The following is a 25,382-nucleotide window of genomic DNA, read 5'->3' as shown; positions in this document are numbered from 1 at the left end:
GCAACCAACCCTCAAGCGGTTAGCGGTGATAATGGGGAGCACATTCTTAGGGATAAATTTCGATTAGCCGAATGCTAATAAGAATGACCAAGTCACCCAAGGGAGGCGCAGCAGAGCACGTAGCCGAAAGGAAAGGTCTAAGAGGCTCAGAGTCCCAGACAGTCTTTTAGCAGGATTCTTTGGAGTCTTGGTTCCCCGCTGACAACTGACAAGAGGGAGTTTCGGCCACTAGCCAAGACTAGGAACTAAGCCATTAAGGCCCTCACTAGCTGGGCGTGATGTGGGGACTGCGCCTCCAGCCTTGCCACCAGCCCACCCTCAAACGATCACCTCGATTCTCCGTAAATAGCCCGTACCATGGGCAAGGCAAGTGGGCATCTACCTCGACTTGTATGCTTTCAACGACGAGTGGAATAGTGGACATTCCTCTATCAACAGCCAAAGCACCACCAAAAAAAAGCGCTGGGGAGTTCCAATCGGCCTGACCCATGTGAGAGAGAGAGAGAGAGAGAGAGAGAAAACAATCAGCTATTGCCCAAACAGGAAAGGACTGACAGGGCTAACGCGCCTTCAGCCGTGTCTACCACTGTCTGATCACGACTTTTGCCTGGTGCCAGCCACCTTCTTGGTGGTTTCTGACCAGCTTTCAGACTGGCTGAACTTTGTCGGGGATTCCTCGTCCATCTGATCTTTCCAGTCGTCGAATAGCAAGGACACAACCAATAAGCCGCTCCAGAATAACATCAAAGCGAAGTTGAGCCTCATGTGGGGAACTCGGGCTCTTCGTGTCCCAGCTCCCCAGGGTCTCCTTGATTTGCTGCAAAACGACTCACGCGAATCATGAGCCGAACGAGGGAGCAGCAGACATTTGACAGATGCCAGATTTGTCTGTCATCTCTTGCATAATCGCCCACTAAGTACTGTTGATAACCTATCTACAGTCAATTTGGACCGTAGGGCGTCGTTAGCCGAGGGGATGCCCGATTATAGACCTATCTGCTTACGCGCGTCTGCTAGCCTCACAAATGACAATTGCTGCTGGAGTGATGGATCCTCCTATTCCTCTTCCTCCTTCCTGAAGAATAATGACTTGACCTTTCTGCATCAAAGATTGACCTAACACCGAGTCTAATGACTAAACTCCGATCTATAAATTGTTTCCAAGGCCACTCCTGTCTCCACATTTAAACCACCTAATTTAATACACAGATTTCTGGTTCACTTATACACGGACAAGCATTGATCTTTGGGCGATACCATGTCTAGTTATGCCGGCAATATCCCATTCATCGACGGAACTCAATAGAACGCTCGATGCCCCCGACGCTGCCAGCGACATTCTGCAGGCCATTTGTGCCTGGCCAGTCTCCGGCCAGTATGGCCCAGGAACAAGGATTCTGTATGTGGCCGTGCTCATCCGCTATCTCTGGACTCTGTAGTATCCACTACTTTGTGACCAGCATTTGTTGATATCTCTCTCGGCGGTCCTCTGCCATTACAGGTACTACGTTCTTATAACAACCTGCGTCTTTGGCCGCAGAGCGGAATGGCTCAGAAATGCCTGTCTTGCCGCTGCACTGCTTTTTCCGGCCGTTGCAGCCCTTCATAGTATTGTACTCGCGTCGCTGCACATCGAAGGTAAGCTCAATATTCGTGTCTGGTATATCCTACATCCTAACCGACGGCCTGTCTTGTTCAGCTGCTGTCGATATGGACGTTTTTGGAGCTTTTCAGCTTTGCTCAATCGGCATCTTGACAGCCCCAGTCACCGTTAGACTATCAAAAACGTACTTCAATGAACCCGGCCGGAATATCATCTTTTTGTGGACTGGTCTTATACTTGCAGGTGAGTTTCCTTTCCGGTGCTGTTGTACGAATCTGCTTAACTTACCTCTCCGAAGGTCTTCTGAGCTTAACAATCGAGTTCTATCGGATCAAACCGCATCCCTGCACGGTCAACGGTCGTCCGATATTCAAGAACTCTGACGAATTTCATTACGGTACGACTATGTGTGATCTTACTTGCTCCGTCGTAGCCGGCCCATTCTCGCCTATGCGACAGGGCTCGGCAAATGACATCTACGTCATCCCTGTACCGGAGAAGCTTACGTTTGGCGCTGCGACGCTGTTGGCTGCTGCATGTTGTATTCCAGCCATCCTCTCGCTCGCGTCGATGTGGAATAAGATTCTTGAGATCAACTGGACCAGACGGTTCGGCAATCCGGACCGGAACAAAAAGCAGGACGAGGTCATTGAAGGCACGAACGGTGCGACGCTCGGGACAATGAATAAGGTCAACGAAATGATCAGATCGTTTCTGAGTGTCGTGGAGGTGCCCATATTCGGGGCAGCAGTCCTCGTAATTATCCTCATTGGCGAGATGAACTTTTTCAGTTATCAAGTCCGATATCAGACTGAGCGCATAGAGAGTATAGGTAAGCTCCCTCGTGAATATATCTATGGGAAATATACCAGTATCTGACTTGTGGGCAGGCCAATGGGCGCCGATTGTTGGTGCTGGCCTTGCTGTACTTGGATCGCTGTCGCTGTTCTTGGCAGCAGCAGTAGAAGATCAGGAAGAGGATGTGGAGGAAAAAGCTAGCAGCACTTACTCCGGTCCTCTACCTCGCGAGCGCATTCTGAGTGATGCTGAGGCATCTTGTGTCCAGGATCGACCAAATTCTCTCGGCAGCGACAGAGGTTCCTCGATAGAAGTGGGGCATACGATGAGTCGAAGTAGTAGATGGCCGCTGAAGCGCTCTGCAACAGAAGATCAGGGCAGTCGGCGCAAAATTGCGCACACCCTTTTTGCCGTCAGCAATTGGATGAGCAATGCAGCGCATGATCGATATCAGAATTCCGATTTCAAGAGCGGGCCAGCACTGCGGTTTCCAGAGATACCCGGGGAGGAAAACCGGAACGGTGAATTGAACAAGATAAGGAAGCAATACAATCGTGGTCAGAACACAGACGAATTTGGCACATCAGGGTCACCCGAGCGGCTTTCCCGGGTGCCCAGTTTTACGGGCAGCATTTCCTCTCGGCGAGGCCTCGATGGTAGCCCGCCAATCGGAAGGTCTTCTTCCCCTGCGCCGAGCATTGGTGGAAGATCGCAGGCTAGCATGTCGCAGGCCGATCGGAGCTCGTTCGACGTACAGGATCCTTCATCATCCGGAAATGCCACTGGGAGTCATTCACGAGCCCGGGGTAACACACTCGAAGTGCCAAAACCAGTTTATGCCAGTGGTGGTCGGATAAGATCATCCACTGCTCCAAATAGGGCAGCTGAAGAGTCGTCAATGGGAGACAGCTCCCCGATAATCGTGGTGTCTCCAGATCCTGGCCCGAGTTCTCCTGGATCAATCCCACGGACACCCCCTTGAGCATGCGAACGGTTGCTGGCGTCATGTAGCAGCTGCCAGTCACAAACCTAGGCCGATGTTAATGGCATATAGCGACAAGCCAGTCACGCGAATGTCCGTCACCTCCCAGATTTCTTCCGGCTTGTTCTGCCCCAAAATTACCATGACATGAGGCAAAGAACGCTCCGAGCAAGAGTCCTGTCGACATATTCAAAGCCTCATTCTACCCACGTATCTCGACGAAACAGATTCCAGATTCCGGGGCCCCTTGTCCTTCTGGATAGTCAAGCTGCGGGGTGAATCATGGCTGCTCACTGTTCAGTCTGCTCTGAAGCCACCGGTGGATTAGTCCTGAGGCGGAAACTCTGTGTTCTCAAAGGGATAATCTAACACTACAGCACGCAGCAGACTTCTGAGGATCAGTCACAAATAGACTTGATTCAGCAGGTCATCTTCATTGTATATTTCAAATCATTACATCGAGGGTCTGAGTCGTTGGAAGGGTGCACATACAACTCAGGTTATATATATTAAGAACTATGTCAAAGAAGACAGGTGATATATAGGGTGATAAAGAGATTAATAAATCTGTACAGCGCACATAGAAGACGTTTCAAGCGAGCGTATGGGGTCACCGTCTAAAACAGATGACTCAAGTCCAAAATCCGATTCTAGAACTTGAATACAGTCTACTTCGAAAACAGAAGCAGGAGTGCTCTTGTACGTATTGACCTCACTAACCTTGGAAAATTGGTGCGTTAGGGCGATGAAGCTTATCGAAGTTGAGTGTTTGGTATTCCTTGGGTACAGTCATTATTATGTTGATTTAGGGAGAATGCGATGCGTGATAGGCACACTGTCGCACTTTCACGTTCAGACCAGGAGGATACGGTACTATTGCGTTATGCAGCCTGGCCTGATTGACAGGTTATTATGTATCACTACGGAGCAGGAGCAGCAGAGTAGAGTAGAAGAGTTCAAAGTTCATTAGTATGTATGCAGCTAGCAGTCAAAAAGCAAAATCCATCATAACAATACAGGATATCCATCGTTAGTCATCAAGTTGGTCCAGTCCTTCTATATAACCAGGGGGTATAGCGTGGTTAAAGCCGTGCATCCAAGGTACGCCAAAGTCATCAATCCGAAACAAGAGGAGAAGAAAGGAAAATAATGAAAAAGAAAGGAAGCATTAAAATAAGAAGTAAGAAAGACGAATGATTAGCATAGAGCAGTAAGCATCCACTGCCCTTTACTATCACGCTGGATGATCCGTTCACTGATGGCCCAGTCCCTTAGGGCGATATCCTCGGCCTCCTCAAGAGGAGTCTCATCCTTTTCAAAGTGCCGTCCAACATGGTCCATACGGTCATTCCAACTATTCGGGCCGGAGAAATTGTGCCCGCAGAATCCACAGGAACTCTGTTGTGGTGGCTTGCGTTGCTCGTGCCAGCAGCGGGCGCGGACATCCTCGAGACTGGCCTCGAAAGCCATCCGTTCCTGCTCGGTGGTGGCGTCGGGTCGGCCTGCAAGGACCCAGGGTGCATGCATGCGGCGCTGGTGTTGGGTGAAGAGATCCTTGCGGTTAAAGTCGTTGGTTTGGTGGCCAGCCTGGTCGTGATGATTGCGGGTGGAAGTTGAGGTGTTTTTGTTGTTGGGTTTGTGACCGCCGTTGCAGTTGCCGACGTCGCAGCGGAAGTAGCCGAGTTGGACGTGCTGAGAGGCAATGTGTCGCTTCCATTCGTTCTTGGAGGCAAAGGTGCTTGCGCAGCCGTAGCGTGAGAAGCTGCAGATGAAGACGTGGCCCTTGGTCGCCGACTTGGCGGGATGTTGTTTCGAGGCTGCCGCCACTTTAGTGTTTGACTTGACTCTAGTCTTCCTCTTAGTGATTCGGTTCGGTGATGAATCTTTCTGAGGGGTGCAGCGAGACTTCCGACGTCGAAGGGAAGGTGGAGGTGTTTTGTGACCCGACATACTATCCGAACCATGACGATGAGCTTGAGCTGCCACGATTTCTAATCCTTCAGAGCAGTTGTGTTCCTCGTAAACAAAGGGATGCGCTGGCGCAGTCACTGGATAGGATGATTCCACCATCGGCTCGGGGTCAGGATAGGTTTGTATCTGAGGCAAGGCGACCGAGCTAGTGACAGACATCACTGGTGAGGAATATTGTTCTGTCTTGACTGAGGGATCTCTCAGATCATCATAAGCATAGGGTGGGGACGGGTAGGGTTCCATCATGTTGCTCTGCGCAAAGCTACTATCAGCGCTGCTGCCAGGGCTCTCTGCACCAGAGATTGAGGAGTAGCTGCTCCACGGTGATGCGACGCGATCCGGGCTCAAGAGAACAGGGTGAAGCCCCGCCTCCATTACCGACAGTGGACCAGCAACGTGCGAGGAAAGAGATCCGTCGGTCCACGACGTATACGTAGGGAAGTAATGAGTCTTCTGAATGCCCTGGAGATGGGACGATCGCAATTGGAATTGAGGTTCGCTCGGAAAGTAGGCTGGGTCGGTGCAAGAGTCAGAAGATGAGTAAAGCTGGCAATCTTCAAATGATACACGATTTCCGAGCGTCATGGGAAGGATGTCGGCATAAGCGCTTGAATGCATTTTTCAATGACGTCCAAAGGGCCTGTTTGTCCTTGGACTAAGTATGAACATAGAAGCCACCAGCAGCCTGAAAAGAGGCAACTGGATCCTTTATAATCTCCTGAACGATGGGCAGATGCATTTCCAGCACTATTAAAATTACGACTCAGCAGAATATGCCTTATGCGATATGCAGGAGTTGGCCATGGGGCGGCGCAGGAGGGCGATACACAGCATCCCCAGAGCAAACCCACGCCATCCTCTGATTTGGCGCAGTTGAGCCGCAAGTCAACCTTTGGCATCGGCGTTCGTGTCCCAAGTCCCCAACAGCTCGACGCTAATTTGTCACCACAGGTATGGGTCGATTGGGAGAAGAACCCACCAAGATGACAGAACCAGTCGAAAAAGCCCTGCGGGACCCATGGCAGATGGTCATTCGGCGGACAGTAGTTGACCACGGGAGTTTCAAGTTGGGTGAAGGGAATTAACTTCTCACTCACCCCCCTTTTTCCTGCTTCTCACTGTCTATATCGTCAGCATCTTCAGTCCGTAAGACGGTGAGACCCCTGAGTGACCGCCAGAAAGAGTAAGACCCATCGGCCGCAAGAGATGGAAAGATACAGGGACCAGAGATGCGGTACTCGTGATTGGAGAGTTCAGAGACATTTGCCGGGGTCTACATGGTTCATTGGTCATCGACGTCGGTTTCCCAAACCCACCTGGGGAAGCCCTCCTAGTCAGTGTCGGTCAGGTTCGGACATGGCTGAGCGCCTTCATGGATAGCGCTAAACCATGGTCTAAATTAGTTTGGGCAACTGTCGTGGATACTGTCAGATAGACCAGTTTAGCACTTGAAGACCCATATTCTGGAATCTAGACATCCAAGCCATCTTCCAGTGGATACCATGGCGTAGATACTGTATGTCTACCGGAAGTCCACTATGCATGCAAGAACGGCTCACAGCCCGCTTCAGTATCTGAACGAGGGGAGATTTGCAAACGACTTGTAGGCGCCACCGTCAAAGAACGGTGGTACTCGCGGAAGTACGGAATTATTTGCTTTTTCTTCTTTTGCCCTGCAGTTGCCCAGCGCCCGCCGTATTATGGCGGGGAAGAGATGCAGACCGCAACAAGAAGCCATCATAGCCAGTGAGAGAAGACATCAGCCTCAGCGATAGGCGGTGTTGTCTACGAGCTTGCATTAGCTCGCTGGGGCCGAGATGACCAGCGGGGGCCAAATCACTCTCCCATGACTCGAGGACAGTGCGAGTGCTTGTCTGGATGAGGAAAAAATGGAGGGCCATCGCAATCACATTTCGCAATCAAGTCGTTGCCTCGTGTTCCTCTCTGTTTCTTTTTCTTTTTTTACTCCTTTCTGTTTTTCGTACTTTCTGGGTGGTCATATGCCGACACACTAAGGTTCGGCCCACCTGTCATGGAGCTATTTTCTCCTTACCTGTGCGTCACAGATGAACAGAATGCCATTCACAAGGATGAACACCGCCTTTGTGCTAACCTTCTATTGGGAAGGAGTTCCTTATCCTGTTGATCTCCCTTAGTCAAATTTGCCGCCTCCACATCTCTTGAGTTTCTGCTCCAAGCCTCAACAAGCCTCAACGAGGTCGTTCTAGATCACCCGCCTAGTGTAGTCTTCAAAATAAGGTCGGAGAGGGTTGGTACGCTGGTACAGCATGACGACACCAGAAGCTTCGGGGCTGTGCTTTCTTCAAGATTGTAAATAAGGTCTTTGTAGAGAACCGTTGCTGCGGTGGTGATGGTGGATTGAGCCTGACAAGGCGCAATTTGCCCTCTTGTCATGTGACCATCTGCACTTGATGGACTCGCTTGCAGTTGGCAGGAATTACGAGATCTCATCGGAGAGATGCAGCAGGAGGTAGTTTTGACAACAGATATGTGTTTTTCAGCGGACGATTCTTTCCATGTCAAAAGGAAGACCGCTATTCAGTTCGGGTATTGTGCCATTGACTGCATACCTCTGTCCATCCTATATTCGTGCCTCTTGGAGCAGGGACTTACACCGAATCATATCCCAGGATTTTCATGGAGAATACAATTCTCGAATCATTGACAGACTTAGACTTGTCCAAGGTCACTGACGTGATCCTACCTGATCAAAACATAACCTGCTTATTGCCTTGCTGCGTATATAATTTGTCATCTATCAAACCGGCCGCGCATATATACTGCAAGATAAAGCTGCTATCAGTGCTGCAAGTCATGCAGGGTACATATACATCACAGAAGCACCGCTAACGAACAGCAATAAGTCAGGCGCCTCCTCTACTCCTCCTTGATCTTGCGAGACCTTTTCTTGGGCACCCGAATGAGCCAATACAGAAAGACCGCGGCAAAGATATTGAACACAATGTACACGAACAACAGCCCCACATTGCGCCAGCGATCTGAGTAGCTGATGCTCAGTTGTGCCAGAAAAGTATCCGTATCTGCCACTGGACACACCTGGCAATTCGCGGTTGCCTCCGGGTTAAGTAATCTGCCGTGGGACATCTGTACATATGCGCCCAGGAAGCTCGAGCAATTCTGGCCCTGCGGGGGTGGAACATGGAGGATCTCAATATCTGAGCACTTGACGCTGGTTCCAGCTAGACCCACCGACAACACTGAGGACACAAGGTACGTGAAGGGGGATATCCGGTACATGAAAATCCAAAAGCCCGGGAGGGCCGACGGACTTGCTAGCACACTGAGTCAAACGTTAGCAAGCGCTGTCATAGCTGTCTTCTTCATGCTTTGAGGGATTTTCTCACCCATTGAAAATGAGACAAAGTGAGAACAGCAGCTGTGCGATGTTGCCACCTGTCTCTGGCTGCTCAATGCCTGCAATGATCATCGAACTGAACGTGGACGTAAACATCATGAAGATGAGAATCAACAGGAACATTGTGCCACCGCGCTCAGTCACGCTGTCCGTTGGATACGCATTACGATAGAGGCCGATTGGGTAATACCAGCAGAAATATGCTGGCACGGCCATTAGAATGTTCCAGGGTAATTCGACCAGGATGCTCGCGAGCATAAACGCTTTCCACGAGTACGCCTTGGAGGGTCGTTCGCGCACTTCATACAAGGCTCGCTGAGTTACAAAGTACGGCATCATCTGTTGGACGAGGTTGGGGAAGATGACCAGCAGCATGAAGATGGCGAACATTTGATTCTGCATGCCTTGCAAACTGGTCGGCTCCCGCCAAAACGTGAAGCCAATGAACAGGGGCTGGGGCGCTGATAGTCAGACATGCCGACTCCATTGTGTCTCACGGAGGAATGCCACTCACCGGAATGATACACGTTGCAGCCTTGGAGTATATGTACGACGGACTTCGCCAGTATTGCTGGAACATGCGCTGGAGACAAACAAGGAACTGCGCCCAGAGAGGCATAGCGAACTCACCATACTCCTTGGTCCGAGGTGGCGGAGGTCGTTGTAGCAAATCCTCTTTCATCTGTGCCAGTTCTGCACGTACTTGAGCTCGTTCCGGGCTGTTATTCCAGACTTCCGGCCAGTCCTGGTCCGCATGCGAGCCGGGAGCTGCACCAATGACTTCCAGCATCCACTCGGCAGGGTTTGCGTTCTTAGGACAGTTGGAAGAACCCTTTTTCTCAAAGTACTTGATTAGTGTCTCCATGTTGGGCCCCAACTCGCCAAAGTATACCGTTTTCCCGCCCTTGGCGAGGAAGAGCAGACGATCAAACTGTTGCATCAGAATGGCCGATGGCTGGTGGATGGTGCAGAGGATGGCCTGCCCATGGTCCGCCAGTTTCCTCATAAGAGTGCAAATGGACCAGGCTGTTTGGCTATCAAGACCAGAAGTGGGCTCGTCAAAGAAGCAGAGCAGCGCCGGCTTGGCGGCAAGCTCAACACCAATCGTCAACCGCTTTCTCTGCTCGACATTAAGGCCCTCACCAAGAACTCCAACAACAGCCTCCGCGTACTCTTCCATGTTTAGCATCTTAATTACTTCCTCGACATAGGCTACCTTCTCCTTGTGCGGTGTGCTCGCTGGCTGCCGGAGTGTAGCGCTGAAGATAAGAGCCTCGCGGACAGTACTTGTTTCCAAGTGCAGGTCCTGCTGTTGAACATAACCAGTCTTCCGTTGAAAGGAGTCATCTCTCATGCGACCGTCAACTAGCATCTCGCCGGTGATCACACCCATGGTAACACGATTAGCCAGGACGTCCAACAACGACGTTTTACCAGCCCCAGTCACACCCATCAATGCTGTTAACGTTCCTGGTTTGACCCATCCGTCGATATGATCCAGAATTCGGCGTGTCTCTCCTTTGACTTTGATGTCGTAGCATACATCTTGCCAGTGGAAGATCGCGGTTTGCTTGGCGATTGCAGCGGTGCTGTCATGGCCCGCATTATCAAGCTGCTGCTTCTCTGAGGTCGGAGCTCCTTCCAGATCACCATCGCGCCGGGGCTTCTTGACAAATGCAGGTATCTTCCCTCGAGGGAATACTAAGATTTCCCCTTTGGAGGGTTTCGCACGGACTAGCTCGCTGCAGATGATGTAGGCAGCCAGGAAGAAGAAAAAGAAACCTAATATAATGCCATAATTCCGCCAGAGATGTGAGCTGAAATACCGATATGAAGTATTGATAAATGCGTCACCGTCAACGTAGTCTTGTCCAGCTACGGCGCCCTTCTGAGAGCAAATTTTTGAGCTAAGGGGAACATTCTCGTAACCCGGGCCAGCGGGTACGTATTGAGCGCAAGGGAATTCCCTGTCACTGAACTCGTTGATCATGAGAGATTCGAACGCATACTAGCTCGTGCTTAGCTGAGCCTAAGAGGTCGAAACAAGGAGGTGAAAACTTACACCGATCGGATTTAAATAGTTCAGCCATTTGAACCATGGATGCATATCGCGTACTGGAATCGTGAAACCCGTGTAGATGACAAGAATCATCATAAAAATAGAGGAGGGTACCATGGCCTGTGCCATCGAGCGTGAGATTGCTCCGATCCAGCGAAAAATATTGGACATGGTCAGAGTGATTGTTACGGAGAACAAGTAGAAGACAAAGAAGTGTCCCGGGGTTCGACGCAGATTGGTCATGAAGTAAAGGATAAGGTTGAACACGACGGAAACCAGAAACTTGGAAGGTAAGTCAACAATCATAGAGCTGATGGCTTCTGCCGAAGGATGATAGAGCGCGTATTTGTCGTGCTTCTCTACAATCGGCCGTTGCTGCCACAACGTCAAAATCTCAAGCGAGCTTGCAAAGGCGTTCAGCAGAATTGCGAAAAAGAGGAGTGCACCACGGGAGAAGAAACTGTTGGTCGTTTGGTCCAAGTTATAGAATACGCTGGAGACAATGAATGCCATGATGCTATTGCCAATGACGGTTGCCAGAGTCATGCTCATGTCACCTTTGAGACGAAGAAAGCCTCGGCGGAGACACAGACGAATTTGCATCGGGTACGAAAGAGTGTAGGGCGAAGGCGCCCTGGTACCTTTGGCTTTTTCAGCTGCGCGAGAGACAGTGAACTCCTTGTATTTGCTGCCACCCAACGGAGACTCGTTTTCAAATGCTTCAATGTCAGCCAGGAGCCGTTGCCGCTCGGCGCTTTCCCTCCATCGAGCAGCAAACTCGTCCGGGGTACGCGGGACGAGGGCTTCGTACCCTTTCCGGACCAGTCTTTCGGAAGGACTCGTCAGAGATGTTAAGAAGTCACCGGTGGTTTGCCTGTCTGGGCAGTCAAACCCCATGTCAATGAAGAAGCGCTTCGCATCACTAGCTTTGCCGAAGTATATCTGGCGGCCTTCATAGAGCACAATGACCTTGTCAAATATGTCGTAAATAGCCTGACTAGCCTGGTAGATGGCTACTATAGCTGTTGACCCAGTATAATTCGTGGACAGGCGAAGGTTCTTGACGAATTCCAGAGCCGTAGAGCTATCAAGACCTCGGGTGCTGTTATCCCAGCATTGGAGAGGGCAGCCACAGAGGATAGTCTCGGCAATACTGACCCGCTTTCGCTCGCCTCCAGAGACGCCTCGAATGTACTCATTTCCTATCCGTGTATTCATCGTGTGGCTTAGACCCAGCATGGTCATGACGACGTCCCGCATATGAGTTGCATATTGTTCGCGGGAGACACCAGGGAAACGGTTTGCTGGGGTTCGAGCCTGGGCGGCGAAAAGCAGAGTCTCGCCTGCAGTGAGCTGAGGGAAATGAATTTCGGTTTCTGCCTGGTAGATGACCTCGCCGCGGAAGCGACTGTGCATTTCATCCCATGAGATACCCTCGTATTGAATGTGAGTTCCTTCGTCCAGCCACAAACCATGAGTTTCTCCCGCAATCGTCTTGAGGAAGGTTGAGCATCCACTATGTGCGCGAACAGTTAGGGCCAATCGAGACATTCCTTCTCCATTCAAGCCAAGCGCCCTGCAGAACTTACCTGCCTGGCCGGCCAAGTACAACAAGCATTTCGCCGCTGCGGACAAATCCCTCAAAATTGCGCAAGATGTCAATGCGAACCCTGTCCCTACACCCGAGAATACTTCGAAGCCACCCGAACCCTTTGAGCCACATGTTGGCTACATCGGCCTGGTAGTCGGCTGCTGTTCCGTAACCATAGGCATTCAGGTTGCGAAATGAGACGCCTGCGGTACGACGGGGATAATGGTCTGGATCGCGCGTCTTAATGTGCAACAAATTCTTCATCCATTTGCGCGAACTGAATTTGTCGGAGCTGGGGTCTAGCTCGGGGTCGCTGGAGGAGTCGAGAAAAGTGTTGGTTGGATCTGCACTCTTCTGAGATATCTGCGAGAGGCTCCGCGCAAGAGCTGTAACCTTTTCGTGCCCTTCCTGATCAATGCCGTCCTCGGAATCTGGCCCTGCCGTGTCTGAACTGTCTGCCTTCTCTCCTAGTGGGGTCTCCACGATACGATCCTCTTCAGCATGAGTAAATTGCCGTTGGATTGTACTTGCGACTTCCTGGCCCGCACTAGATGAGACAGCAGCCGCCCCGAAAGGAGCTGGACAGGTCGGTTGCATCGCTATCTCTGCAGGACTCACGCAAACCTCCGAGATGACTGCCTGGTCATGACAGGAAGAAATGAAGAAAGAAGACGATCAGGGATTAAACTAGTCCGCGTGTCGTCCGTCCTTCGTGACAAATCTGGAAGTAATCAAGAGCAATGTTTGAATGGGGAATGAAAGGAAGGAGCGAACGATAAACAAATCATCCTCAGGAGACAACCAGGTAAACAGGTGGCATACATGTCATCATCCAAGGAACATAAGGTAACCACAACCCGCCTACGGAGAGCGGATACAGAGATATCCGAGCCCGGGTAGCATAAACAAAAGGGAATCCGATGGGGAAGAAAAGTCAGGAATTGGATGTAAGCGAACCCGGATACGGGACCCTAGCCCTGCTCCTGGATGGTCAGGCCCCTCCTGCTAAGGTATCACCAGCATCATAGCGATGACTCCACGACAGTCAGGCCACCGGCCCTGCCATTCAGTGGTCGACAAGGGACATCGAATCATCTTGGCAAGTCAGCAAACCAAACATGGATCATGTGGGTTCGGTCAACCCCGGTTTGCTCCATTGCACGTTATGACAGGATCTAAAGTAGTGGGTCCCGTCAACGATTTCCGGGGTAGCTGGTCTGGTTATCAGAATGCGATGCGCTGCACCACAAACAACCAATGGAGCTGAATAATAACTGCTGAGCAGTATAGAAACTATAGACACCTAGGTAACCATGCACACGCTGAAGCACATGTAAATCCATTTGTCCCCGAACAATGGCCTCACGCAAAAGATGTAAGATCGGATATTTAATCATCATCCTGGACTAGTTAAGGTAAGTAAGTACAGGGCTAGCCACCAAAGCGGCAATTATTGCTCCGAGCTGCAGTCGGTGGCGAATTCTCCATGACTGCTGATTGGCTTCGTATTGCTTGCGTATTCGCAAATTCACCCGAGCTCTTGTCCCTAGGGTACTACGTACTAACCACTTTAGGCAACAGGCTTGTCTGGCTGACTGAGATGCTGATAGCCAGACAGGGAATATCAGCGACAGTATGAAGAAAAGTGGATTGCATCTAATCAGTTGAACCCTGATCTCTTAGAGCAATACAGATATAGCTGCCGGTTAAAATATGAGGGGAGTTGGTCTGATGTTGAGGAAAACAACATAGAGCCGTGAAGTGTTGCCAGTACGTTGGACCAGCAGGAGTCGATCTCAGCTCCTTCATTCAGCAATCTCCCTTTTTCATTTGGTCCTCCGTGCTCGCTGATACATAACTGTGTCCGGTTGTTTTCAGCTTTTTCTGCATACAGTCAAGTCGAGTAACTATGCATTGTAGCGATACTACTACGGTACATACTTTCTCTCCTGGGAACTGCAGCTCTTTTCCGTTTCAGGAGTCCGACGAGGATCAACATTAAGCGATCTTGGCAACATGGCTCAATGGTGGAGCAGGATTCCGTGCTTATCGATATCGATGAGCTCAAAAGTCAAAACTATCCAAACAGTCCTTCGTCTTCAAAGACATGATTTTTTCCTCGAGTTTGACACATCGAGATTCTTTATCGTTTCAATCGGACACGATTGCTTTGAGAACAAATCCTGTCGGCCTCTCGCCCACACGCTGCATTTGTTTCCTGGGTCATAGCAACCTGCTGATTCTCGTCATGTCATCTCTTGTATGTTCAGCCGCAGGCAGTGCAACCGTATCAAATCAATCAGATGATGTTGAATCAACCCTGTCTCCCCTGTACGAGGAGCGACCGCTGCTGGACTCGACGGATGAAATTTGGGCACCACCGATAGGATTTCTGTGGGTCCAGATCGGTAAGTACATCGCGAGAAAATCACTGAAGAGGAACTCACTGTCATTGTCAGCTATCATGTCAAATGTCTTTCTCTCTGGATTCGACGGCACCATCACGGCCTCGACATATGCAGTGATTAGCTCGGAATTCAATGCCGCCAACACTGCGTCATGGCTTACAACCTCTTATCTCATCACTAGCACCGCCTTTCAGCCTCTATACGGTCGCTTTTCAGACATATTTGGCAGGAGAGTGTCCTTTTTCACCGCTACCATTACGTTCGTCATTGGTTGTTTGGGTTGCGGTATTGCCAACGATATTGTCTTCCTGAATACGATGCGGGCGTTGACGGGAATTGGCGGCGGTGGTCTAATGACTATGGGTAAGTCGCACCATCCCGAGCTGGAGGGCGACACTCACACGGTCCAGCTACAATTGTCAACTCCGACCTCATTCCGTTCAGACGTCGGGGTATGTATCAAGCTCTGCAAAACGGCATGCATGGCTTCGGCTCCATCTGTGGTGCGTCTTTTGGTGGCTCGATTGTCGACACGATTGGATGGAGATGGTGCTTCCTTGTGCAGGTGCCTGTAGGGCTATTCGCATTGATTACAGGCCATCTTGTTCTGCATCTTCCGCGGCATAGCCGAACCTTTGGACAAGGGCAGAGTTTTCGAGCGATACTGCGACATGTCGATCTATCAGGAGCTCTACTGCTCATTCTTGGCCTTTCAAGCCAACTTGTCGGCCTGAGCCTGGGTGGAAATGAGCTACCATGGTCGAGCATTTGGGTCATCCTCTCACTCGTGACCAGCTTGCTCCTTTTGGGCTTGTTCATGGTCGTCGAAGCGAAGACGCCGGCAATTCCTCTGATCCCGTCAAAAATGCTCCGTGGCGTCATGCCCGTATCCACTCAAATTGCCAATGTCTGTGTTGGAATGGCAGCGTATGCAGTGAGTGGACCCATGCTATCTGCTCGTCTAGGCTACAGCTAACCAGAGGCAGTTTCTCTTCACCCTCCCGCTCTTATTTCAGGTGATACTGCTAGACACGCCTACCAAAGCCGGGGCAAGACTCGCTATTCCCTCCTTGGCCGCTCCCATTGGCAGCCTGATCTCTGGTGTCGTCATGTCCCGCTGGGGGAGATTGGCATTCCTTGTGCGTGCAGGTTGCTTACTGATGTGCATTGGAAATCTGCTCGTGATGTCTATCCAATTCCGCGATGCTGGTTGGAAATACCTCACCTACGTGATTCCAGCCAGTCTTGGCCAGGGGATCGTCTACCCCGGAATCTTGTTTACGTTTCTCGCTGCATTTGACCACGCCGGTAAGTGGGGGACTCTACCTCGGCGGAAGTTGCGGGCTTATAACTTCGATTAGATCACGCTGTGTCTGCATCCACTGTCTACCTGATTCGGTCCCTAGGGACTGTCTGGGGCGTTGCTATTACCTCAGCCATTATTCAAAATACATTACGCTCAGGCCTTTCGAAGGCCTTGAGTGGAATACCAGACAAATGGAAAGTAACATCCCTCAAATGGAGCATCACTGTGAGATGAAATATGGCTGACTCTCGCAATCGATGTTGTGCTAGATTATCGAGCAGATTCGACACTCCGTCTCCGCCATACAGGACCTGCCCCCTGACATTCAGATGGCTGCGCGACTGGTTTACTACAAAGGTATCAGGTTGTCCTTTGCTGCGTCTGCCGGCTTCGCATTTATTGCGACCGTTGCTGCGTTTTTTTCCAAAGGTAAGGGGTTGCACCGGGGCAGCTCCGCATGAGCCTTCAGCGTCCTCCGGGGTAGAACCAAGAATGCCGTACCTCGACTATCATATCTTACAGACAACGCACGGGGGAAAGGTAGGTACTGGTTCTGCAGTACACCGTTGACTAGTTTAAGCTTCGTTGGATTGGGGAGGAAGGTGGAGGGCAAGGTGGCAAGGTGGAGGATCCATTCGGGTGTGAAGAGAAGAAAACGGCATTTGTAGCCATGTATGAGGCTAGTCGTTGTGAATATAGAATACAATTGTTCACAAGGTCGAGTGAAAGTCATTTTACGCATTCCAAAGGTGATATTAGGGCGAAAAGGTTCATTTCCGCTGTGCGGAGCAATCCCGAAGGCGCGGTAACCCCGCATAGCATGAAGCATATGACCCGCATTGTTACCGAGATGAGGCCTCAATTGACTTGTTTCACTACAAAGGATAAGTTTAAAGGCCAGTAATCAGTAGATCTCGAGGCGATGGATTGGTATATGTCCGCTGTCCACACAATAGCCCTACCGAGATAAGGATGGATCTTGCGGCGGAAAGAAATCATGCTTGTGTATACATCCCAAGTATGCAGCAGCTGGTCGGCTAACATATCGATTTATTCAAGGTCGAGATTCTGCACCGCTCCCCCCGGTTTACCAGACGCCATTTATTCCTCCGCATTAACTAGCTCTCTTGAATAGCCAGCCTACGGGTCGATTGGGATGCAAATTCGGAACCAAACCGTAACCCTGAAGCTAAATCTGGGCAACCATAGCCACGGCTGACTTGACCATCGATACCAACGCCATGGACCAGCCTTGATTTGCGGGGAAATTGGCTTTTGTCCAGTCTGCAGCTGTCGCTGAGCCAGTAGTCGCCCGTCCAAATTCGCTATCCCTTACCCTCCCCCGCAAAATCGTTGACAATCCTTTGTCAGGCCAGTGGCTGAATTCCGCTTCGTTCCGCCCAATGCATTCGTTCCTGCCTGAGTACCTGGAGTTTCTGCGCGGTACGCACGGCTTGTTGGAGGTAGTGTTGATAACAGGCTCGGAATTCGATAGCGCGTTCCGACATAGTTCTGGTGCCTATCTGACCTGGTCAAGTGGAATCAGCCATTGCATCATGAGATGTCAGTAAAAGTAAGATCATTCTTATCACTGTAACTCACGCCAATGGATGCACTATTCTGTTAGATATGGATCTCAAGGATGTGGAGGCGCTATGTCGGAGGGGGGGGTTTGGGAAGCGTGACTCGTAGTCCATATAGAAGTCACTGGTCTCCTCGCCAAGGGCTCGCACCACGCTGCATCTTTACATCTTTCAATCATTATGGAGACAAAGACCAAAAGAGCAGACTCGTGTTCCAAACCACACGGCAATGGACCCCCAGAAATCGAACTGGCCACCGGCCAGGTCGTCATGGGCTTGCCGGACATGCCCATGAAGCGCAAGTTCAGCATCCTCAGCATCATCGCCGTGGGCTACAACATCTCCAACAGCTGGGTCGCCATTGCCACCAGCTTTGCTATTGCCGTGCAGTCTGGAGGTGCTGTGTCATTGCTCTACGGCATCGTCGCCGTCATTGTTGCCATGCTGTGCACGGGTGTCACCCTGGCGGAGCTGGCCAGCGTCTACCCTACGGCAGGCGGACAGTACCATTTCACCTCTATTCTGGCGTCTGAGCGATGGAGCCGCAGTCTGTCGTACTTTAATGGTCTTGCGGCCGTGTTCTCGTGGATCACACTCGCGGCGTCGATTGCGGTGGCTTCGACTCAGGCGCTGATGGCGGTGGTTATCCGCTGGCAGCCTGAGTATGTGCCTCAGGCGTGGCATTACTTCCTGGTGTATCAGCTCTTTAACACCATCATGGTTGTCTACAACATCTTTCTCACCAACAGAACCCTCTGGGTCTACAATGCGGGCTGTACGTACCCCCTCCCTTCTTACCTCGCCATTCCTGGAATATACAAGTGCATGCTGACATCGTCATCCAACAGTCATCCTCTCCCTTGGAACCTTCCTCGCCATCACCATCACCTGTCCCGCCCGCTCCCACACCGAGATCGACTCCTTCGCCATCTGGACGCAGTTCACCAACGGCTCCGGCGGCTGGCCCAACGGCATCTCCTTCCTGACCGGCCTCTCCACGCCGCAGTTCATGCTCTCCGGGCTCGACGCCACCCTCCACCTAGCAGAAGAGTGTCTCGAGCCGAAGCGTATCGTCCCCAAGGCCGTGCTGGTAACCGTCGTAGTCGGCTTTCTCACTGCGTTCCCCTTTTCCATTGCTATCATCTACAGCTATCGCGACGTGGAATCATCCCTGTCCTCGCCAACAGGGTGCGTGATTGCCCATCCCCTCCATAACCACAATCACAGCCACTTACTGATGAAACACTCTGTCTAGATTCCCCATCTACTTCATCTGGGAAAAAGCCACCCGCTCCCCAACAGCCGCCACAATCTTCATGGCCGCCCTCGTCGTCGTCTCCGCCGTCGCCCTCAACGCAGTCCACCAGACCGCATCCCGTCTCACCTGGTCCTTTGCCCGAGACAACGCCCTCTTCTTCTCGCGCCGCCTCGCATCCGTCCATCCATCCCTCAACGTCCCCGTCTATGCCCTCCTCCTGAACGGTCTCCTCGTCCTGCTTGTCGGGATTGTATACGTCTGCTCGACGACGGGTATGTCTCGCAGTAGCAACCTCCACTCCACCGCAGATATAGAAACTGATAGATGCAGCCTTCAACGCCTTCATAGGCACGACTGTCATCGTCGCGCAGATCTCCTTCGCTGTGCCTGCGGCATTGCTCATCTACCGCCGTCGTTCGCCAGAGTATCTCCCGCCGTCGAGGCCGTTCAAGGTCCCGCGTGCGGTGGGGTATGTATGTAATGCGGCGACGATTGTGTGGGCAGTGGTGATTACGGTTTTCTTTACGTTTCCGACGACGTTTCCGGTTACTGGCGGGAATATGAGTACGTATTCCTCTAATTTTTCCTCTTCGTTGGGTATCCTTTGCTGTGGGTGAGGTTGGGCTAACGGGTGTAGATTATGCTTCTGTTGTGTTGGTTGTAATGTTGGTTCTCGGCGTGGTGAATTGGTTTGTGTATGCGAAGAGGCATTACCATGGTCCGAGGTTGGAGATGTAATTCCATGTAGATGCACAATTCCTTAAGTTCCTTAGAGGATCTGTTCTAGTACCACTATCTACATATGGTCTCCTTACACATTCCCCTTTCAGTATGGTGAGTCGCAGAGCGATCACTTACTACCTTTGGTCTTCAGAACAGCCACGCTCAGATTCGGTAAGCTGAATTTGAAGACGCCCTCTTTGCCAGCCCGCAGAGTCGACACCTTGCTCTTGACCTGATTGGCACCGCCAACCTCGTTCATGGCGAGGGCGTCAGATGCAGTCAGGACGGTTAGTTCAGCGGCGGTGCCGGCCTTGACGCCGTCAAAAGTCAGCGAGACGGGCACGTCGGCGGTGCTGTTGTACACGGCTGCCTTGAAGATATGGCTGTTCGTGCTGTTGTCGAGACCTGCGACATAGTAGAGGGGGCCGTACTTGTCGGAGGATTTGGTGGGAAGGGTGTTGGTCATGTGGGTGTGAGAGAAGAGCTAGGCTGATTAGTATTATGGTGTAGAATAAGATGCGAATGAGAAGGGCATACATCATAAACGTGCCAGCTGGTGGAGCGGGCTGTCTGGTCAGGGTCGGAATTAAAGCCCAGGAACGTGGGGGACCACTCGTAGTTGTCCAGGTTCATGAGCATGGGTGCCTGTTTCGTCAGTTTCGGTCATTTCAACGAAGAATGGCAACCTACGTAGGTCGTTCCTATAATCTTGTTGGCGTTTCTTTCGGCACCCAGAAGGAACACGGCTTCCGCGACGCTTCCAATCCACCATGGGTAGAGGGAGAAGTGTCTGTTGGCCCAGTCAATCTCCGCTCCGTTATACTGCACCGCGGCGATTTCGCCTATCAAGCGTTAGTCAGAGCTATAGACTGGGTTTTGTTATTATTACCAAGCAGAATTGGGTGATCCTCGGACATGTTGTCGAAGAAGCCGAAGCGAGTGATAAAATTGTCGGGAATATCGTACAGATGATAGTCACCGCCAGCGTCACCAGGGAGGGTCATATCAATAGTCGATGCCAGGACAGTAATGTCAGGGTACTTGGCCTTAATCGCGTCATAGAAAGCTTTGAACCGGTAGGATGTGTAGGAGGCCATTCCGTTGTTCAGGTTATCCTCGTTGCCAACTTCGACATATCTGATGACCCAGGGTTCGGGGTGGCCCACGGAAGCGCGCAATGCTCCATATTTGGTGTTTACGGAGCCGGTAAGGAACTCAAGCTCGTTGAGGGCGTCCTCCACATACACATGAAGTTCGTCTTCGGGGACAACGTCGCCGTTAAGCGCGAGACCGGCCCACACCGCAAGGACTCGGACTTGGTTAGAGTATTGCCATGTTCCTGACAGTGAATAACTCACTAGGCTCGATTCCAAGATCATCACACCACTCCATGTACTCAACCAGACCCATTCCACCGGTCTCCTGGTATCCCCAAGTGGTGGCACGACCAGGACGGTCCTTGAGGGGCCCAAGGGTCTCGTTCCACTTCCAGCGGCCGTCAATAGTCTCACCTTCAAGATTGTTACCACCAGGGAAGCGTAGGAATTTCTGCGTCGTTAGCAACTAGCGTCATAAGATGCACAATAATTCTTACCGGACCAAAGTCCTTCATTGCTTGCATCAGATCTCTTCTCAGTCCATTGGGACGGTTGTTCCAGGTAGGCGGAAACAGGCTAATGAGGTTGAAGTCCAACGCACCGTCTTCCGCTTTCTGAATAAACTGAGTCAGTAAGTGATTTGGTCTTATCTGTTGATCTACTAACCGATGCATCAAAGGTGAGGGAGAAAGTATTGTTAGTATCCGGGGCAGCGCTATGAGGAACAAGGGTAAAGCTGTGCTGCACCCATTTGTCCTCAACGCTATGCGACGCAATCTTAGCGCTGGCAAATACTTTGCCCGTACGCGCAGACTGAAGTGAAGCTGTGAAGCTGCCGTTGTAGGCACCCTTCACATAAAAGGAGCCGGTATATTTCTGGGGCCTGACATCAATGCCCCACCAGCCCAGGTTAGTGAGACCAGCTTGGCCCTTGCTGCCCTTGACGTTGACCGAAGTGGGCAACGCAGATGACAGAGGATCACTGAGGTTCTTGAGGGACAGCGTAGCTCCGTTGACAGAGGTCCAAGCGTCCAAGTTAGACGGGTACTTGGAACTTCCCTGGAACGCACGATTGCGAATCAACTCCGCATAGAGACCACCTTCACCGCAGTGGTTGATTTCCTGCATAGTCATTAGCATCTCTGTGTGCGACTTACTAAATACTCAATGAGGACTCACCTCTTCCATGATACCGTACTGCAAGTTAGTCGTGACATTGCCGCCGGACGACGCAACGGAAATCTCAACGGCGGCAGTGCACGCTGCCAGAAGCGGCAGGAGAAGAGATTTGGACAACAGCATGGTATTCCGCGCTGCAGGAAGACACGCTATGGTAGTTCTCTGCAGGTCCTATACCTGGTCAATTGGCAGGGTTCCGAGGCAGATCCTGCAGATCGTAGTGACATTATATATGCGTCCACGGCGGGCCAGGGAAGGATGTCTCCTTGCTGAAGCGTAATTCTACCCCTCAATTGAAGCTGTGTCTGCGGGGTTAATCTGTAGAAAGGTTCTGTCTAATTAAAGCTTGCATGGTTTGCAAGGGACGAGAACGAGAGGCCTGCAAGCGACTGTTTTCAAGCTTCCCCTTCTGGCAAAATCCCATGAGGGGGACAAGGGTGATCGTCAGGGCATTTCCAAGTCCGTAGCGGCAATTAGCCGGGTTGCATGATCGGATGCTCAATCATCTCGAGGACGTAGATACGTCGCAGACTGCCAAGTGGTCCAGTCAGTATCTCTGAGAGGATTCAGCAAAGACGTGAATTGCTCGAACATCGAGGAGAGTCCCATTTGACTTATGCCCAATACTTCATGTAAACAAGAGCCGTGGCTGAGTATTGGCAAGAAAATAAACTCTCGTCATCGCCAGTAGTCTAAATTGTCGTTGACCAAGGGAGGAGTTTAGGCAAAGACCCAGACGGAAGTTCCCCGCATGGACGGCCCAGTTTGCTTGCCATGGAACGTGCGAGACAAGAATCAAGAGCTAAATATGTGGTGCTATAGCCTGGAGAAATACCGGAGACTGCGTGTTTACATGATGGTTAGTCTGAATATGAGCAATGCATGAGAAAATGAGGAGATTAGATGTGGGGTTGACGGACTCCATTTCTCCGTCCGAAGCCCCCAGAAGCCCCTCGCATTTCAATTGATTTGTGGCGGTTAAGTTCATAAAGAGGCCTCTGAGGTATTGATAATAGTTTAGCTTCGTGTCCTGAGAGTCAGAGCTTCATGCTCTGATCAGTCTGAGCGGCGTGACCTTATTGATGGCCTGTGTGTACAATGTATACAGTGCTTGACCAAGGATGTCTCAAGGAAGGCGAAAAGAGACCAAAGCACAACTAATGGCCCCCGCCGCTTGGTTCCCTTTCTCTGTTTTACTATGCTTGATGCTGTCTTGGCAAGCTATCAGCACAATTATGCCTACAAGATCAAGCTCACTGCAGTAATGAGCTGTCCCACCGGATTTGTCTAACGTGGTTCGAACAGATGACCTACACAGATCGCTCTTTGGCGAGCTTCGCTTTGGATTTGACCTCTGGAGCCCATTGATTCGCTACGTATCGTATGATGCGGCTGTAGCCACCATATGACAACGCCAAGAGTCAGCCCTAGCCATTCAAGATGTCCTGCTCACGCGCGAGGAAAGACCGGCCTGCTGTCACATTTGATCGTTACAGTGGCGCGGGTCCGAGAAAATATCTCAAAATCAAAGTCGGATTATAAACTGCGTAGTACTAAAGGAATGGGAACGGTATCCTCATTTGCAAGAACCTATTCCTCGAAAGTCGTATTTCATGAACAAAACAAGCGGCATACACAAAAATTTATAGAAACAAAAACCACCGAGCAGGACATCCCAGGTATAGAATCGTAATAGATAGAAGGACCGGATGAGTGTATGAACAGGGAGGGTATCTCTCCCGGCGTGTCTACAGTTCCAGCGGCACGCGATTTGGGGATATTATCGACGTAACCGATCGTGAGGCTTAGCACATTTCGCAGCATTCGATGCAATCAAAGCAGCACTCGCAGGTCTCTTCGCAAAGGAAGCAGCAGCAGAGGGTGGCAAGACTAGCGGAGAGAAGAGCAGCGTTAGCAACTGATACGCAAACATCATATCCACGCGATTCAGATCAAGGGAGGAAAACGAGTAGAGCTTACCAAGCACCAAGACATCCACGGTCCTTCTTCTGACGAGGCTGTTCTTGGTACGGCATTTGCTGCTGCCGAGTCTATTAGTCCTTTATTCTCCGTAGTCATGCGACTTTGTGTTGTTGTAACGTACTGGAGGTTGATACGGCTGCTGCGGTGGAGCATAGCCTTGCGGCTGTTGAGGAGGATAGCCTGGCGGGTATTGTCCCTGTTGAGGGGGGTAATAACCTTGGGGAGGTTGTTGGGGGTAACTATATCCACAAAAAACAGATTAGACACCATCTTCAAGCGCAAAATCCAAGCACAACAAGAGAATGAAATCGCTTTGTCTTCGTTCTTCCCTGCCGCTAATTGCTCAAGCGCTCCCTTCAGCAGCGATTCCTTCGATGAACAAGAGGCATAATGACACCGGATGGTTCCACGCAAAGCGCATCTTGACTGCCTCCGATAGAGTCCAAGAAGGAAAGGCGCAGCGAAGTTCGAAACACCAAGCCGGAAAAGAATGACCGAAAAGGATCATAGGAGGCGGGGAAGGATAGACGCAAATAGGTCCAACATCACTTACTGAGGCTGATGGCCTTGGTTGTAGTAGTCCTGGGAACTCATGATGGCGACAGAGAATGTGCTATAACGTTGAGAGAGTGGAACAGTCAGTATGGACAATAAAAATCAAAATGGCGGACCGAGAGGAGGATAACTCGATCGATTCGAGAAGAGAATCTACGCAACGGGGAGCCAATAACGAGTGAGAAAGCGTACCTAAGCAAATGCCAAGTGCCAACGGTTCGAGGATAGGTAATAAGGGGATGGGAAAGGGGTCAAATAAGAGGAGAAGATGAGGGCTCAAACAGTGGCTGGGGAGTTTGAAAACTGAAAAGGGACGAAAGAAGCGGAGAAAGAGGAGAAGGGATCAGAGGGAGCTAGCCAAGCTAAGATTCGGGCCAAGTGCCTCCAGATGACAAGTTTGACAACCCAATGGGTATTTATTATTAGCTCTCTATCTGAATCCTTCCACAATTCATGAGACCTTTCAAACCACTCATCAAGATGAGTCTAGAAAATTGACGCCGAATCGCCCGATTCTTTTGTTCCGGACCGCGGAACTGGGTCGCTTCCCACGAGCCATCTACTGGTAACCCCTTCAATCGTGGTTCTGGTAACAAGGATGCCTAAACCCTCCTCAGAGAATCCGCTTTTTCATGCCTAAACATACAGTTTGTTGTTATCAAATCCTTAATTTACAAGGTACGGATACCAATTATGAATTCGAAACGACAGCAGTTGTTTGTGAGCTGAGCCACAGCAATATTCCTAATAATACCAGCCCGGTCACAGCCCTACTGTCTACAACAAAAACTAAGCCACGGCCGGCCTTCGGAAATGAGGTCATGGTTGATCAAAAATCTCTCACCTGCCAGACTGATTGGCTGTCCGTAGCCCACAACCGGCCACCGGC

General features: G+C 50.9%; 6 protein-coding genes across 6 annotated transcripts; 2 read left to right on the top strand and 4 right to left on the bottom strand.

Annotated features, from left to right (window-relative positions):
• Nucleotides 1-1,268: 1,268 nt before the first annotated feature.
• Nucleotides 1,269-3,383, top strand: ALT_3584 (uncharacterized protein; the record flags this gene model as incomplete). The annotated part of the gene is made up of 5 exons (XM_033556498.2): nt 1,269-1,399; nt 1,502-1,638; nt 1,700-1,846; nt 1,902-2,435; nt 2,494-3,383. 5 exons carry the CDS (start codon nt 1,269-1,271, stop codon nt 3,381-3,383), a joined length of 1,839 nt encoding a protein of 612 aa, XP_033412389.2.
• Nucleotides 3,384-4,580: 1,197 nt separating this feature from the next.
• On the bottom strand, nt 4,581-5,972 carry ALT_3583 (putative C2H2 finger domain protein; the record flags this gene model as incomplete). Its single annotated transcript, XM_033556499.2, has 1 exon — nt 4,581-5,972. The coding sequence occupies one exon, from the start codon at nt 5,970-5,972 to the stop codon at nt 4,581-4,583; it is 1,392 nt and encodes a 463-aa protein (XP_033412390.1).
• Nucleotides 5,973-8,252: 2,280 nt separating this feature from the next.
• Nucleotides 8,253-13,048, bottom strand: ALT_3582 (pleiotropic drug resistance family ABC transporter; the record flags this gene model as incomplete). The annotated part of the gene is made up of 6 exons (XM_033556500.2): nt 8,253-8,676; nt 8,741-9,204; nt 9,266-10,759; nt 10,814-12,326; nt 12,400-12,948; nt 13,020-13,048. 6 exons carry the CDS (start codon nt 13,046-13,048, stop codon nt 8,253-8,255), a joined length of 4,473 nt encoding a protein of 1,490 aa, XP_033412391.2.
• A 1,601-nt stretch (nt 13,049-14,649) lies between these two features.
• Nucleotides 14,650-19,694, top strand: ALT_3581 (putative transporter C460.03; the record flags this gene model as incomplete). The annotated part of the gene is made up of 11 exons (XM_089599602.1): nt 14,650-14,809; nt 14,861-15,172; nt 15,220-15,743; nt 15,796-16,117; nt 16,171-16,340; nt 16,397-16,544; nt 17,817-18,473; nt 18,547-18,886; nt 18,954-19,228; nt 19,287-19,520; nt 19,594-19,694. The coding sequence occupies 11 exons, from the start codon at nt 14,650-14,652 to the stop codon at nt 19,692-19,694; spliced, it is 3,243 nt and encodes a 1,080-aa protein (XP_089455940.1).
• Nucleotides 19,695-19,806: 112 nt separating this feature from the next.
• On the bottom strand, nt 19,807-22,078 carry ALT_3580 (alpha-L-arabinofuranosidase A; the record flags this gene model as incomplete). Its single annotated transcript, XM_033556503.1, has 8 exons — nt 19,807-20,163; nt 20,217-20,324; nt 20,370-20,521; nt 20,569-20,988; nt 21,038-21,227; nt 21,274-21,390; nt 21,443-21,898; nt 21,956-22,078. 8 exons carry the CDS (start codon nt 22,076-22,078, stop codon nt 19,807-19,809), a joined length of 1,923 nt encoding a protein of 640 aa, XP_033412394.1.
• A 1,657-nt stretch (nt 22,079-23,735) lies between these two features.
• On the bottom strand, nt 23,736-24,208 carry ALT_3579 (uncharacterized protein; the record flags this gene model as incomplete). The annotated part of the gene is made up of 2 exons (XM_089599601.1): nt 23,736-24,006; nt 24,060-24,208. The coding sequence occupies 2 exons, from the start codon at nt 24,206-24,208 to the stop codon at nt 23,736-23,738; spliced, it is 420 nt and encodes a 139-aa protein (XP_089455939.1).
• Between the last annotated feature and the right edge of the window lie 1,174 nt (nt 24,209-25,382).

This window comes from Aspergillus lentulus, assembly GCF_001445615.1.
Source record: "Aspergillus lentulus DNA, contig: Alt08, strain: IFM 54703, whole genome shotgun sequence".
NCBI classification, from domain to species: Eukaryota; Fungi; Ascomycota; class Eurotiomycetes; order Eurotiales; family Aspergillaceae; genus Aspergillus; species Aspergillus lentulus.
Note: the sequence above shows the minus strand (reverse complement) of the source record. Positions and strands in the feature narration are given on the sequence as shown.